Genomic DNA, 16,072 nt, shown 5'->3' with positions numbered 1-16,072 from the left:
TAAATGTGCACACGTTTAGCTCTGCACTGAAGCGGGTATTTCTAACTGGGTAACTTCCAACTTCATGTTTTCACCTGCTGAATGGCAACAAGAAGCATTTGCTGTGAGTTATCTTTGTTCTGTCCAATCATATTAATTATCCCATTAGCGTCTGCTTGCTAACACATTGGGATGGAGTTTGTGTCACCATCATAATGCAAAATGTTTTTATTTCTCATTACTTGTATCTCCTGTGACCCTTCATTGGAGTAAGCTGGTACAGAAAATGGATGGATTACTTGAATCTGTGACCTTGTTCTTTAGGTCATTACCGAAAGCACAGGTGATTTGCACGTGAACCCGGATCATATAACTGAAACTGTGTAAGAATTACAAAAATGTGTGAAATAACTGCATGAGGGACCCTCTCAGAATTACTGTTAAAATTTAAGGAATCTTCTGAGAAACTAAACCTTAATCCTAAACAACTGGTGGGAAAGTGATAAGGAAGGTTCCTACGCAACTGAGTCCGCAGCTCAGATCTTCATTCTAATTCTAGATGCAAGCAGTGGCCTTCCAGAAGTAGCAGCTATAGGAAACACAAAACTTTTCAAGTTAGTCCACCTTGTAGATGGGTGATATTCATTAAAATGCTGCGTTGTAAGAAATAAAGCTACAAATGCAATACATATGCAATAATGCCAATCCAAATTAAAATTAATGTAAACCCTGTGCGTTCTGCACACTGCAGATCGATGTCCCATTTTGCATGTTACCAATCAGTCTCAAATACTTTAGATCATCATCTCTCTATCCTTGTTGGTTGCAGAGAAAGAGCAGAAAATGTTTTTGCACCATGTTTTTTAAACCTTGTCCTTTGTCTGAGACAATATTTCCTCCAATTGGTGGAAACCCATCTAGATGTGTTTTAAATTGTTGATAGACACCTTTGCCAGCATGCCTACATAAAAAAATTAAACAGTAATAATAATAATGAAAATCAAGGATTGCTCAGGCTTCCACTCATTTAGCACCATGTAGATTTTTTTTTAATTAAACCAATGCTGAATACACTATAAATACAAAAGTTATGGGCATTATGGGGGGGTGCTGTGAAACCAGTGTCCTTTGTTTGATGGTTTGATGTCCCTCACTGGAATAAAGTCCGTGTATTAAAAAAAGCGCAATCGGATCCCCGCAGCTCTTTGCGGTCAGGACAGAACGGTAGTCCGCGTCCTGGAGCTCAGGTTTCATGCGAGGGGCCTCCTCCTTCTCCACGAGGAGGAGGAGAGCAGGAGCCTCCAGGAGCCACAGATATTTTGTCCACAGCTCTTCTTTTTGAGACCCGGACGCGTGGGGGCACACGGCCTGAATGGCTTCAGACGCGCGCCGGACGCCGACGAGGACGCAGCGCGTTAATTAAGAAAACCTGCTCCAGCAATTAAAGAAGGCGCGCGCGCGCGCGGCACGAGGTGAGTGTTTGGCACCCACACACACGCACAGACACAGAGACTCATTTCGCACGGCTTCAGTCCTCCTCAGATGTCTCTGGAAACATGGTTCGGTCACTAAAAAGTTGGATCTAAAAGACGGGCTTTGTGTGCGCAACAGGTTTGGAGCGGCGCTGGACAGCGGTGAGTTATCTTATTTATTTACTCGATTGAAGGGGAAGGTGGTTAAAATGAAGTTCCATTCCCGTGAGGGAGAAGTTACTGTAGAAGTTCGTGCGTTTGATTCATGTGGCACAAAATGCGCAAAGAGATGGAACATGCGCAACGTGGCCAAAACAAACCAAATATGACGCAGATTTCCTCCCTTTTTATTTCCTTATTTCTAAACTTTCATCCTCTATCAGATTTTGCCCCCCCCCCCCCCCCCTAAAATTTGTCTATTCTGTTTTCCTCCATAAATACCCACAATTTCCAAAACAATTCCAGTGTGACTCAGCAGGGCCTCAAACTTCAAATGGCTCCAATCTGCGTCCTCTGTCTGCTCCCTGAACCCCCCCAAAAAATCCAGCTTTCTGCTTTTGGTTAGTCAGGAATGTTGAGTCGCCTTTGCTTTGACCGGATCATCTCCTGCAGTTAAAAAGCCTCTAAATGAGCTGAGCTGACTTCAGTCCACAGGAGCTGCTGTTCAGGAGGCTGAGAAAGAACACTTCTTTTCCTCTTTGGGCAAAAGGTTTGTGTGTCTGTTTCTCTTTTCTTTTTTTAAACGAGGGGTTTAACCTTTTAAATGTCTGCTGGTGTTGAGGCCGGAGACACTTTGAGAGATTTCTCCTGCAGGAGTCTGAACTCAATCCACCTACAGATAAAAATCAAGCTGGATTTGAGTGTTCAGTTTTTTTGTTGTTGTTTTTTTTGGACTAAGCTCCACAGATTTTGTGTACAGATCTGTTTTCAGTGCAGAATGTGGACAAACTGAATATTTTGCACCCACAACTGAGTGCCATTTTTGGATGGATACTGAGTACTTCTGGTATTGGAACAAATACCTAAACTTGATGGTTTCAACCCCCAACCTCTTGGTGTTTAGGAATGAAGCCAACACAAATGTGGAACAACTTGAGAGTTCTTTGAATGGCCACTTGAGAGTGGCTCCAAAAGAGAGTCACTCCCTAGTTAAAATCTCCAACCTTTGGAGCAGAAATAAATATTTAAATCCTGGGCCACCTGCCCCAAAAGGGATTTTGGACTCATGTTGCCAGTTTTATGGCATGAGTTGTCCTCAATTTGTGTCTGAGGTCTGAGCAAACTCAGTTCCTCTACAGTCGGTTGTATGAACTCCACTGCTGACGTGCACCACGAGTTGGTCATTGTAACCAAATCAAGAATGCACAAGCCATGGATGTTGGCAAACCAGAATTCGTACATCACCTGGTTTCCCATCTGGGTCCAGAATGACATCGCTGCCTTCTTTCCCGTCACATTAACCAGCTGGATGTTGGTTTGTGACCACGACACTGACTGAGCTGGAACGCCTGCTGTACCAAGGAAATGGTTACACTGGTGTTCAAAAGGGCCAGAATTTCTTTGTTTCCTAACTTCTGTTCTGCTCCATTTACTGGGAGCAAAGGGTGTCTCAAAGATACTGAGCTCCTGGTTTGTGCCGTGATGCGAAAACGGTGTTGGAAGTGCTGCTGTTCCACACAGTATGAAAATCGGGACAAACCTTTGCACTTGTGAATCTAGAAAGGAGCTGAAACACTTCCAGTGTTGGAATGAAGCTTGTAACCTGATGCCTTGGGTACTGGGCAACCTTGCAATCTTTGGTCTCCCCCCCGTCCTTATAAATCTTACATCGTTTCGTGTTACGATTTACATTTTGAAATTTGAACACACCTACTTCTGAGCCATTTCTTTGAGCACTGAAGAGGCATGTTGTGGAGTACCAGAATTCTGACAAGGTTATGCTGAATTCGGTAAGATTTCCAATTTACGTATCGCACAGAATACTGTAACCGCAACAATCATTCGCCCTATTGACGTATCCCATAATCCCTTGCGTGCCAGAGTTGCTGCAGTCAAACAACATATAAAGAATCCACATGACAATTGTAAATTAATATTATACTACAAAAATTTAATTTTTTTTATGCTTTTCGTCACGTTAATAAGAGACTGCTGTATGATACCCTGAAAACTTGCTAAAACAATTATAACAAATAATCTGTGTCTGCTACGTTTAATCTGCATAGAATCTAATAAACGCAAACTGAATTTCAGACATATATATTAGTCTGGAACAAAGAGGACAAACAGTGTTGTAAATAACAATAATCAAGCCGTTAAAGAGCAAACTTCACTTTCCCCCAGAACAACAGGAAGCGATCGTAGCTCACAGCAGCTCCCATTGAAAATAACGGAGGGACAGCCTGTGATTCTCCCATGTATAAACGCAGTAGCAACGTCTATAAACCCAGAGAATATATTCACGAGAGTTTTAGGCACAATATAAAAGGGTGATTCTTAGACTACGGGCACTTATGTCCTTTGATCATATTGTATGAAAAACAGAAAAAAGGGGAAATTTCACACTTTTATAGTTATCTTTACAATGAAAGTGTTTTAAGAAATTTGTTCTAGTAGTCTATGATGACTTTTTCAGCATCATTATATGCAAATATTGCCGTTTTGTGCTTGTCCCACACCCAGACTTTTGATCGTTTCTATGGAGATAAACAGTGACATCAGAGCACATGTATATAGCGCCAAATCACAACAAACAGTTGCCCCAAGGCGCTTTATATTGTAAGGCAATGGTGTGGTGGAAATTACGTTTACAAGGCCAATAGTACCCGTAGTTAAAGAATCACCCAAAAATAGTTTTATGTTGCAATGTTAATGGTGTTGTCTGTGTGCAGCGGTTAAAGTGCAGTGTGATCAGAGTATCTCAATGCAGTTCTCAATGTTACTGAGATCTCGCTGCGCAGCGACCTCTCCGAGGTTTTGCAGGATTTGAAGCCTCAATATGGCAAATTTGGACAAATGGATAAACTCGGACTGTGGCTCTGCAGGCTGACTTGGAAAAGCTTTTCTTGTGTTGCAAAAATTATTAGTGCTGCCATGGGTTTGGTCAAGTTGTGACATTTAAACACTTCCATTTGGAGAAAATCCAACTTGAATACTTTAAGACAAATATGCAGGTGTGTCCCACAGCAAGAAGCCAATATGTGTGAAATATTGATATAGTCAATCAAATTTCAGGGTTGTTTTGTCAGAATTTTACAGAATCTATCCAACCTGCTAGCAAGCACACTTTATAAAAAAAAAAAAAAAAAAAACTAAAATGTTTTCTGTCTTTCTGCAGCCAGTGAATTTGGCAAACTAAACAATCAGCTCATGTCTGTCAATCACAGGCAGTTTTGTCCAGAATGTGTTTAACATATTAGCTAGCTGTCATATTCTTTGTGAACTATAAATCCACTTTCTCCAAAAACAAACTAATTACTAATAACTAATTACTAAATTAATTACTAAATTAATTACTAATAACTAAAAACAAACTAATCTCTAGTCATAATTAACATTACTGGTGCATGATCAAGTTAGCTAAGTAGCTTGCTAGCTGCTCATGAGGCGGTCTTGCTCTGCTGACGTTGTTAGCAAGTAGCTAGCTGAAAAGCAAATCTCCTGAGCATGTTTGTCAGCAAACTGTGTTCTGATTATCTCACTCGTGTTTTTTAACTGTCATGTTATTGTTCCAAGACACATTTGTAGCTGGAACAGTGTGCTTCAGTTCAAGGCTGAACAAGCTTTATTTTTTTCCTTCCTCTTCTTACCCATTAACATTGTTTGTTGCCCCATTTTCTAAAAATCAGAATTTTCTTTCACTGCAACATTCTTTTTTTTTTTTTTTTTTTTTTTTTTTTTTTTTTTGCTGTAATAAATCTGGATTCTGATCCTGATCCATAGGCGTAGGAGGTGGGGTCCATTTGGGGGGGCGACACCAAATTTGCCCGAATTTCAGAAACCCCCATGACTCTTTAAATTACCATATATTTATATACCCATATTTATATTGGTGACCAAATAGCGGTTTGATTGTTTACATTAATTGTGAAAATAAGTCTGACACTTTAGGTCATTCTATTCTGAATTCAGAGTCTACATGGCCCATGCCCTAATTTCCCAGCCTATCTGCTCGAATTTAAGCATTGTGCCGAGCCCGGGGGGGTTGCCCCCCCTCCCCACCACCTCCTACACCTATGTCCTGATCTGCATGAATTTTACATAATTGCATGGTTTATGTGTGATTGACTGGTTTCTTCAAAACCAGTTCATTAGATTTTGAGAACTGAATCCAGAATATTGATCATTCCACAAGTTTTCATGTGAATCTGCTGAATATTTTCAGTAATCCTGCTTATGAAGTCTGGTCACATGACCTGTGTGGCGATGACAAAATTTGACTTAAAATTCAGCTTTTTAAATTGGTTTTGGTGTTTGTTGCACAATTCTCGGTGAATTCTTCATACACAGAGGCACATTTATGGATATGTAATGGTTTGTTTTAAGGTTTTAAACTTGGCATATTTTGTGTGTGTGTGTGTGTGGCGGCAGCAGCAGCAGCAGCATGTTTCTAAGCCTCAGTAAGCTTGTCTGTTTTTGTGATGTTGGGAAATCAGTTTTCTGGTTCATGAAGTTAGGTGTGCACGTTCTGCTCCAGTGCACGTTCAGATGTGTTTTTTTTTTTGTTTTTTTGGGGGGTTTTTTTGCAGCAGCAGCAGGAGGGTGAAATAAAGCTGAAGGTGGATCTGTATTAATGAGACATGAAGTGTGGCTATAAAAAATTTTTTGGTAACAGGAAGGGTGAGAACAAGGCGCTCTGAACGCTTCGGTGTAAACAACTTGCCGTCAAAAACTGTGCGTGACGTCCAAAGTTAATGATGTTCTGTGAATGAAAATTAAAGTGAGCAGGTATAATGATCGAATATTGTTCACGCATTTATTTTCGAGAGGTGGAAGTTTTCTTTGGTGTGTGTGTGTGTGTGTGTGTGTGTGTGTGTGTGTGTGTGTGTGTGTGTGTGTGTGTGTGTGTGTGTGTGTGTGTGTGTGTGTGTGTGGATGCATGCACGCTCTTCTAGCATTGAAAAGAATTGAGTGTAATTTTGTGGACATGTTGGACTTTGGCTCAAAGAAGAGTTTAATTATTTTGTCCTGATCCAGATCAAAGGGTTAATCATTGATCATGTCTTAAATGATTGAGCTTTGATTTTTAAACCTGACTTCTGTGATCAGGGTAAAAGGTCTGGATCTGTCCTTTGATAACTCCAGGACTGAGGCCAGACAGAGTGACGGCAACAAACTCGTAATGTCAAAGAATCCAAAGCAAACAGGATCACAGACGAGGAGTCGGGGTCAAAGGTCAGTGATCCTCTGCTCTGTCCTGTGGAGTGAACCAAAGGCTGGAAATTTGGTTTGCGGTTCAAATTAAAGCTATTCTTGGCTCGCTGGCTGCCCTTCTAGTTTGTTGGAGATTAAGAATCCTTTCTTTGTTGTCCAAATGATGCCTTTCCAGCATTCTAGAAACCGCCGGTCCGTCATACAAATTTTACTCCCGCAGGAGCAATAAAGCTGATTACTGGTTACTATGACAACGCCTGCAAGTCTAATCACAGCTTGCTGTGACGGACCCGTCGGTACTTTGGAATCTGTTTAAGCAGCTGATGTGATGGAATGTTGGAGTGATGGAGAGAACTGCAGCGAAACAAGTTCTTCTACCTGCTGTTTGGAGCAGCGGCTCACTGCGGCACATCGCCAGTTTATCAAAACTCTCGCTTCATTTAAATTATGGGCTGAAGTGACCTGACTGTTTTCATCTGATTTTTGTGTACTTCTATGTGTGGGAGCACTTGAATGAGTTTGGTTAGAATTAGTTATATTTAGCGTCCAGCCCCTCTCCAGGAGTTGGGTACCAGAGCCCAAGCTGTGCGTGGAGGTGAGCCCGACTATCTCTAGTCGGTATCTCTCAACCTCCCGCACAAGCTCAGGCTCCTTGCCCCCCAGCGAGGTGACATTCCACATCCCAACAGCCAGGGGCTATGAGCATGGACCGGGCCGCCGGGCCACCTGCCTTCGACCGTCACCCAATCCTCTCTGCACCCGACCCCCCATGGCCCCCTCTGCAGGTGGTGAACCCAAAGGAGGGCAGGCCCACGTTGCTCCTTCGGGCTGAGCCCGGCCTTGTGGGGCCCGGCCGGGCTCAGCCTGAATGGTCGAACCTCGGATTCAGGAGGAGCACTGTGGTTTTCGTCCTGGTCGCAGTACACTGGACCAGCTCTACACGCTCCATCGGGTGCTCGAGGGTTCATGGGAGTTCGCCCAACCAGTCCACATGTGTTTTGTGGATCTGGAGAAGGCGTTCGACCGTGTCCCTCGGGGCACCCTGTGGGGAGTGCTCCAGGAGTACGGGGTCCGGGGTCCTTTGCTAAGGGCTATCCAGTCCCTGTATGACCACAGCAGGAGCTTGGTTCGCATTGCCGGTAGTAAGTCAAACCTGTTTCCAGTGCACGTTGGCCTCCGCCAGGGCTGCCCTTTGTCACCGGTTCTGTTCATTATTTTTATGGACAGAATTTCTAGGCGCAGCCAGGGTGTAGAGGGGGTCTGGTTTGGGAACCACAGAATCTTGTCTCTGCTGTTTGCGGATGATGTGGTTCTGTTGGCTTCGTCAAATCAGGACCTTCAGCGTGCACTGGGGCGGTTTGCAGCAGAGTGTGAGGCATCCGGGATGAAAATCAGCACCTCCAAATCCGAGGCCATGGTTCTCGACCGGAAAAAGGTGCTTTGCCCTCTTCAGGTCGGTGGAGTGTCCTTGCCTCAAGTGGAGGAGTTTAAGTATCTCGGGGTCTTATTCACGAGTGAGGGACAGATGGAGCGTGAGATCGATAGACGGATCGGTGCAGCATCTGCAGTGATGCGGTCACTGTATCGGACCGTCGTGGTGAAGAGAGAGCTGAGTAGGGGGGCAAAGCTCTCGATTTACCAATCGATCTACGTTCCGATCCTCACCTATGGTCATGAGATTTGGCTCATGACTGAAAGAACGAGATCGCGGGTACAAGTGGCCGAGATGAGTTTCCTCCGCAGGGTGGCTGGGCGCTCCCTTGGAGATAGGGTGAGGAGCTCGGTCACTCGGGAGGAGCTCGGAGTCGAGCTGCTGCTCCTCCACGTTGAAAGGAGTCAGTTGAGGTGGCTCGGGCATCTTTTCCGGATGCCCCACTGGAGAGGTGTTCCGGGCACGTCCCATTGGGAGGAGGCCCCGGGGAAGACCCAGGACACGCTGGAAAGATTACATCTCTGGGCTGGCTTGGGAACGCCTTGGGGTTCCCCCGGAGGAGCTGGGGGAGGTGTGTGTGGATCGGGAGGTCTGGGCGGCTTTGCTTGAGCTGCTGCTTTATCCGACTCCGGATAAAGCGGAAGAAAATGGATGGATGGATGGTTATATTTATTTCTATTAAACATCTCAGAAATCTGTTTCTAGTCGCTTCAGCTGGTAATGTGAACATACAATGGCATGTAAAGATGTCGGACAGTCTTGGGGTTTTACATGTTTAAATTGCTTTTATAATAATAATAATATTCACAGGTGTGAAGACTAGAAGAGCTATGGCAATCTGACAGTTGAGCCTGGTGACCTTGACCTTTGAGCTGTGCTGACCTTGCCATGGCAATTCTGGAATCTGCCTAACTTTGTGCCACATTGTTTCAAATCAGGGCTGGGCCATTCCTGAACTCAACATATGTGTGCCATGTATGGTGGACATCCGCATAAAAAAAAAAAAAAAAAAATCAAAATTATGACCTTTTGAACCCAATGACTTTGACCTTTTGTCAAACTAAATCCTGTAAGTGTGATGCTGGGGTCAAGCTGGAAGTTGGCTGTATGACCTGGGAGGAGAAGAGGAACAATCAATATTACTCAAATTAGAATATCAATCAATCAATCAATCAATTTTTTTTTTATATAGCGCCAAATCACAACAAACAGTTGCCCCAAGGCGCTTTATATTGTAAGGCAAGGCCATACAATAATGATGTAAAACCCCAACGGTCAAAACGACCCCCTGTGAGCAAGCACTTGGCTACAGTGGGAAGGAAAAACTCCCTTTTAACAGGAAGAAACCTCCAGCAGAACCAGGCTCAGGGAGGGGCAGTCTTCTGCTGGGACTGGTTGGGGCTGATATGATCACGATTTTTTAAAAATGGCACTGCGTTCAACCTTTTCTAAAATTATGCTCTTTAAAGTTGCTGTGAAAACACATTTCTACCTCACATAAATTGATTAAATATCAATGTCAAAATAATAGAATGCATTAGTAAGGGCAGATTTTACTATAATATAAATTTATTTAATGTGCTTTATTTTTTCCTTTTATAATGGTTAAAAAAAAAATTAGTGTTCACACTTTCTTTCTATTTGTGCTTAATCCAGAGCTCTCAAGTTGATACGCTCAAGGAGTTATTTTCCACTGACTCTTGTCTTGCAGGTCATCGCGGTGAAATGTTTCAGAATGTCATGCATGAGCATGACAGCGAGCATGACATGTTGAATCTGACAGGACTGATTTTAAGCACGATTTTAAGCACGAGTCTCACTCCAAATGAGTGAGACTTGAGCTCAGTTTGACTGATACTTTCAGTAACCTGTTCATTTGCTGACCAGAAGCTGGTGAACCAGCCTTTATAAAAAAAAAAAAAAAAAACCTCGTGTGTTTTTTTTTTTTTTTTTTTTGGATCGTAGCTAACAGACATTGTTTCAAGAGAATAAGCACTCCCAGTAATCATGTTGTCTTTGCCTTGCAGACTCGATTTAGCTCACCGCTCCTCTTGGCACCATGAGTTGGAGCTTCCTGACCCGTTTGCTGGATGAGATCTCCAACCACTCCACCTTCGTGGGGAAGATCTGGTTGACTGTGCTGATCATCTTCCGCATCGTGCTGACGGCCGTCGGGGGCGAAACTATCTACTACGATGAACAGAGTAAATTCGTCTGCAACACCCAACAGCCTGGATGCGAGAATGTGTGCTATGACGCATTTGCACCGCTATCGCATGTCCGATTCTGGGTTTTCCAGGTGAGCAATCCAGAAATGTGGTACATGAGAAGTTTACTCGATTTTTTTGTCTTTAGCCAGTCGTCAAGTTGAACTACATGAAGCGCACGTGTTCAATGTGTTATCCAGGTGATCACGATCACCACGCCCACTATTATGTACCTTGGGTATGCCATACACAAGATCGGCCGCATGGTTGACATGGAGTACCAGCCGCTTCAGAAGAAGCACAAGAGGATGCCAATAGTCAACCGGGGGGCAGCTCGAGACTATGAGGAGGCGGAAGACAACGGCGAAGAAGACCCCATGATTGTTGATGAGATTGAGCCAGAGAAACCCGACAAAACTGTTAAAAGTAGGGCAGAGACTTGTACTGGGTGGTGATGCTCACCACATGAGTCTAACCTGCTTGTATTGTGTTCTTTTTTTTTTTAAAGGTACGGAGAAAAAGCATGATGGACGCCGTCGGATCCTCCGTGATGGCATGATGAAAATGTACGTGTGCCAGCTGCTGTTCCGTACCGCCTTTGAGGTTGCCTTCCTCTTCGGTCAGTACATCCTGTATGGGTTTGAAGTGATCCCTTTATACATCTGCACTCGCTCGCCGTGCCCGCACACGGTGGACTGTTTTGTGTCACGTCCCACGGAGAAGACGATCTTCCTGCTGGTGATGTACGTGGTGTCTTTCCTCTGCCTGCTGCTTACTGTTGGGGAAATTTTCCACCTGGGAGTCGGAGGTGTCCGAGACAGCTTCCGCAGGCGAGCTGCGCATGGTTCACATTCCCGCCCAACCCCTTCTGTGTGCCATCAGAGGACCTTGGCGACGGCCCCACCAGGATACCATGCCACCATGAAAAAGGAGAAGCTGAAAGGAGACCTGAGGGACTCACCTTTGGGTGACTCTGGGAGGCATAGCTTTAGGGATGACGGACCCTCGTCCAAGGAGCTGGAGCGACTACGGAGGCATCTGAAACTGGCACAGCAGCACCTGGACCTGGCATACCAGGCAGACGAAGGGAGCCCTTCTCGCAGCAGTAGCCCCGACGTGAACACGGCAGCACAGACTGCTGCTGAGCAGAACCGCCTCAACTTCGCCCATGAAAAACATGGAGAGGACAGCGTGAAAGGTAAAACAACCTTAGACACCATCACATCTAAAGAATTGGTAAAATGCTCACACGCGACTTGTTTGTCAGACTGTTATCAGACTGAAACCTTTCACCGAGTTTGAAAACTGCGTGTTAATACCCCTATTCATAGAGCACTGTTCTTTCCTATTTCATCCCGAGTAGCAAATCGGGACGCATCACAATAAATTATTGATCCATCTCTTGTCAGTAGTGGACAAACATGGAAGTTGCCGCCATCACCATTTGTATTTGTGCTGGAGACCCTCCTGTCCTGTGCACCAACAGCATTTCCTGTATATTCGTTTTGTAAATGTTGTGTAATTTGTTTGTAACATGGCCCAAGCAGAGGGTCACCCCTTTGGTCTGGTCTGCTTGAGGTTTCTTCCTCAGAGGGAGTTTTTCATTACCACTGTTGCTCTGGGGGTTAGTAAGGTTAGACTTTACTTGTGTGAAGTGCCTTGAGGCAACTCTGCTGTGATTTGGCACTCTATAAATGAAAATAAATTGGTAAAAAAAAAAAAAAATCACCAGCACCAGTTTTTAAATCGGAGTGAAATTTTCAAGCTGTTTAAAAAAAATTTAGTAAAGATTCGCCAGATCTGCGTCATTACGCGGATATGTTTGGGTGTTCATAGTCTTAACAGCATCAATCCATTTCAGACCTCTGAATGGGGCACTCTGAGGGAGCACTGCTTGCATAAGTAACATAAAGCATAAGTAGCGTTTGCTGAGGTTCTGGCTGAGGATGTAGCTGGGCACAGCTTTACTCTTGTTTTTGAGTGGGTTGACAGGTATGCACTTTATAAGCCAGCCTGATAGGAGGCATGCCGGTCTAACAGTATATTCCCCCCCCCCCCCCCCCCGAAAGGCAACATTTCTACATGGCAGCACTGATTAAAGATTACTCAAACCTCGATAAGGCCCAATCAGGATAGAGCACCCTTTTAAACTCTATATTCCATAGATGTTTTATGGTCCCAGATGAAGCACAGTTTGATTGACGGTGAACGATATTGGTATTTTTTGTATGTATCTATAGATATCTACAACAGTAATATTTCCTATTCTGAATTATCTTTAAATCCCTCTTCCAAATATACTCTACAAATATATGGACCTGATTGACAACCTGAAATGTGGTAGAACATCTGACCATGATGGGGTGGGAAGTAAGAGAGAATTTACACAAAAAAGGTTTCAGACACTTCAGAATGGAGGATGAAAATGTTGTTTCAGCTATGTGTTAATCTGGGTAGGATGAAGTGGGTGGTAATGCTACAGCAGACTTGCTACCAAATCATAATATAAATCAAATAATCAGGGAAGAAATTATAGATGTGAATGGAGCGAATTTACACAAACAAGGGGTCAGACACTTCAGAATGGAGGATGAAATTCCAGACGCATCCTGTGTGCCAACAGCATTTCCTGTATGTTCGTTTTGTGAATTGTGCTGCAATTTGTCTGTAGCATGGTCCAAGCAGAGGGTCCCCCCTTTGAGTCTGGTCTAATTGAGGTTTCTTCCTCAGGAGTTTTTCCTTACCACTGTTGCTCTGGGGGTTTAGTAAGGTTATACTTTACTTGTGTGAAGCGCCTTGAGGCAAATCTGTGATTTGGTGCTATATAAATTGAAATGAAATGTGTGATAATACTGCAGCAGACTCGCTATACAGTGGGTGAGGGTGGAGGGAAGATATACTGTTACAACAGAATAAGCAGTTTCATCCCGTTTTTGCACTTTTCTGGATCACGGGGGATTGTAATAGAATGGCATCTTGTGGAACAGGGGTGTTAGCTCTTGAGTAATTATAACTCATGAGGTCGCCGGGCAGAGGTGTCTGACGCCGATATATTTGCAGATGAATGACTGTCCTGGTGCTGCCTGTCTTACAGTATGGTTGTGAGATTAGAACAATAACCAGTGATCTCAGGTCTCATCACACTCATCCTTGGATACTGCTGGAGTGACTTTGTATCAAGCAAGATTTTATTAAGAGACTGTTTTGAGGACCCCAGCAGCTGGAGAAGGCCAAGGAGATGACCGCTTGGCTATGGTGGATAGATGGTTATTTTAAATGTGGGAATGGACTGGTTGTCTGCCTGGGTGGTTTCCATGCAGGACCAACGTTTGGTCCTGTGGTGTCGTGAATGCGGCAAAGTGCAGCACCAGCACATCCTTCCAGACTTGACTTACTAACAGCCAATCTGCTGGTGTGCATCAAGTCACTAGGGGAGTTTGGTAGAACAAGTATATAATCTATAAGTATGTGGTCATCTTGGTTCAGATAGAATTTCCAGATGAACACAACCTGGTGGTAATCTGACCTGTGGCCCCAGTGTCCTTGTGTAGGGTGCAATGGTACCAAATGTATGGAACCAAACTGCACTCTAAATGCAATGCAAGACAAATGGGATGAATTAATCCATGTCGCGTGACATACAAAGCACCAATCAAATGACAAGGATCCACTCAGCCATTATATAATTTCCTCTATCACATCACATTTTTTTTTTCTTTTTGCAATCTGCACATTCCTTATAGATGGATTACGCAGAAGTTGCTCATTCACTCACAAGTTTGACACCACTAATCCTGCACAAAAGCAGCTTCTAAAGAATAGTTTTTAAACCAGGTTCACGAAACGTGAACGAGAGCCGTAATATTGTTTACGGTGCCGAACAGGAGTGAGAGACTGCAGCTTTTGCTTCAATGCGATGCAAGAAATATCTCTTCATATCTCAAAAACGTGATGTGATTGGCAAAAACAAACACCAGATTGGGATTCGGCGCCCCAAAATTTGTTGAAAAACTGCATGCAAGAAAATTCATGTTGACCAGTGTTTATAAAGAAGGCTGAATTCATAACTGTGTCAATTGACAAAGATAGGGGATAAATTAACTATTTTTAGCACACATTTGGTTGTGTAAACTTTAAAACAGGATTCTCAGGTAACGCCAATTAATCACAAAGTCCGGCATCATGGTCATCCTTAAAGATGATCCAGATCAGACCCAGATTCTCAATCGCATGAGATTCCATCTGCACTCCAGAGAATGTTGCACTGTATGTCAGCAACAGCTGTTTCTGTGTGTGTTTGCAACACTTTTTTTTTGGGGGGGGGGGGGGGGGGGGGGGGGGTATGAATATATTGTATAATGAAGGTGCCCCCTCCCATAACGGTCAATAAATACTCTGGATTGCTCTGGTTATTCACACTGTGGATATAAAGTCTATAATGTGGTGACACAAATGTGTTAAGGTTCTATTCTCCTCCAATTTCTGCAGTTTTCTCCAAATGCATATGAACTCTGTAATTCTGGATTTGAAACCTCACATTCAAGACCTAACAGTATTGCAGCAGAACATCTGAAATTTGAGTGCCTCTTGTTGTTTTTCAGTGGCTAAAATTGCTTCTGAGGACTCAAGTGTGGTATTTTTCTGTTTGTCTCTTAGGGATCCACGCCTGAGCGTCCATCCTTCCTGTTCCTGCCGACCTTAAATGCGAGGTGGGGGTGGGAGGGTTCATGTGGGAATGCAGTCAGACCACTGAGGGAGTGCAAACTGTATGTGTGTGTGTGCATCTTTAAACAAGTGCCTTTCAGTATTAAGGGTTTGTCCAAATTACAAAAAAGAGAACTGCTGCTTATCAGGCTCAAACAGGATGACTGTTCATCTCCACCATGTTAAACTTGAAGTCCTGCCACCAGCACAGATTTTTTTTTTTTTTCCACCAAAACGCCAAAAGCTCATCTGCAGCGTGGGCTGAACTTGTGCTGGGCGAGTCGCGTTTGTGCAGGTGGTTAGTGCTTGTTTTGGAGACGCCACACTGTTTGAGGAACGTCTGACAGCCTTTTGTATAGTTACTCTAATTGGCCAAAGTGTTTACCTGGGAAATGCTTGAATTCTTTGTCACCATCCTCCTCCTGTGAAGTCTGCAACCGACCTTTCTGAGCGCAGCCACCGCAGCGCCACATTTACTTTGGCACGATGAGCGTCGGCCGCGGCACACCACTGCTAAATGTTCGCAGACTTTAACGTGACTCACCGTTGGACACTGTGGAAAGTTTTTAAATAATTTCTCTTTTTTGTGGGTGGTTGTGTGGGTTTTTTTTTTTTTTTTCTCTGGTAAACCAGCTGGAAACGTGCGTCTTGTGGGCTGCCATCAACGCTGAAATTCCATCCTTGAACTTTTCAGTTTGACATTCCTGTTTGCTGACAGATTTTCCATCCTTAACATCCACGGCTTGTGTGCCTCTGCGCTCCGGCACAAGCGAAGGCGCGTGTCCAGGGGAATGGATTACCGCTGGGGGGAACCCCCCCCCCCCCCCCCCCACAGAAATGACAATCTTCATCGTGGATGTTGAGCAGCTTTAATGAACATGAACGTTGCCACGAAGCTGCCTGTT

General features: G+C 44.1%; 1 protein-coding gene across 1 annotated transcript; it reads left to right on the top strand.

The window, feature by feature from the left end:
* Positions 1 to 1,280: 1,280 nt before the first annotated feature.
* LOC117517278 (gap junction gamma-1 protein-like) lies at positions 1,281 to 15,295 on the top strand. The gene is made up of 5 exons (XM_034178237.1): positions 1,281 to 1,451; positions 10,284 to 10,555; positions 10,664 to 10,889; positions 10,972 to 11,661; positions 15,120 to 15,295. Exons 2-5 carry the CDS (start codon positions 10,316 to 10,318, stop codon positions 15,131 to 15,133), a joined length of 1,170 nt encoding a protein of 389 aa, XP_034034128.1. The 5' UTR covers positions 1,281 to 1,451; positions 10,284 to 10,315; the 3' UTR covers positions 15,134 to 15,295.
* The last annotated feature ends 777 nt before the right edge of the window (positions 15,296 to 16,072 follow it).

Source organism: Thalassophryne amazonica, chromosome 1, assembly GCF_902500255.1.
Source record: "Thalassophryne amazonica chromosome 1, fThaAma1.1, whole genome shotgun sequence".
In the NCBI taxonomy this organism is placed as follows: Eukaryota; Metazoa; Chordata; class Actinopteri; order Batrachoidiformes; family Batrachoididae; genus Thalassophryne; species Thalassophryne amazonica.
Note: the sequence above shows the minus strand (reverse complement) of the source record. Positions and strands in the feature narration are given on the sequence as shown.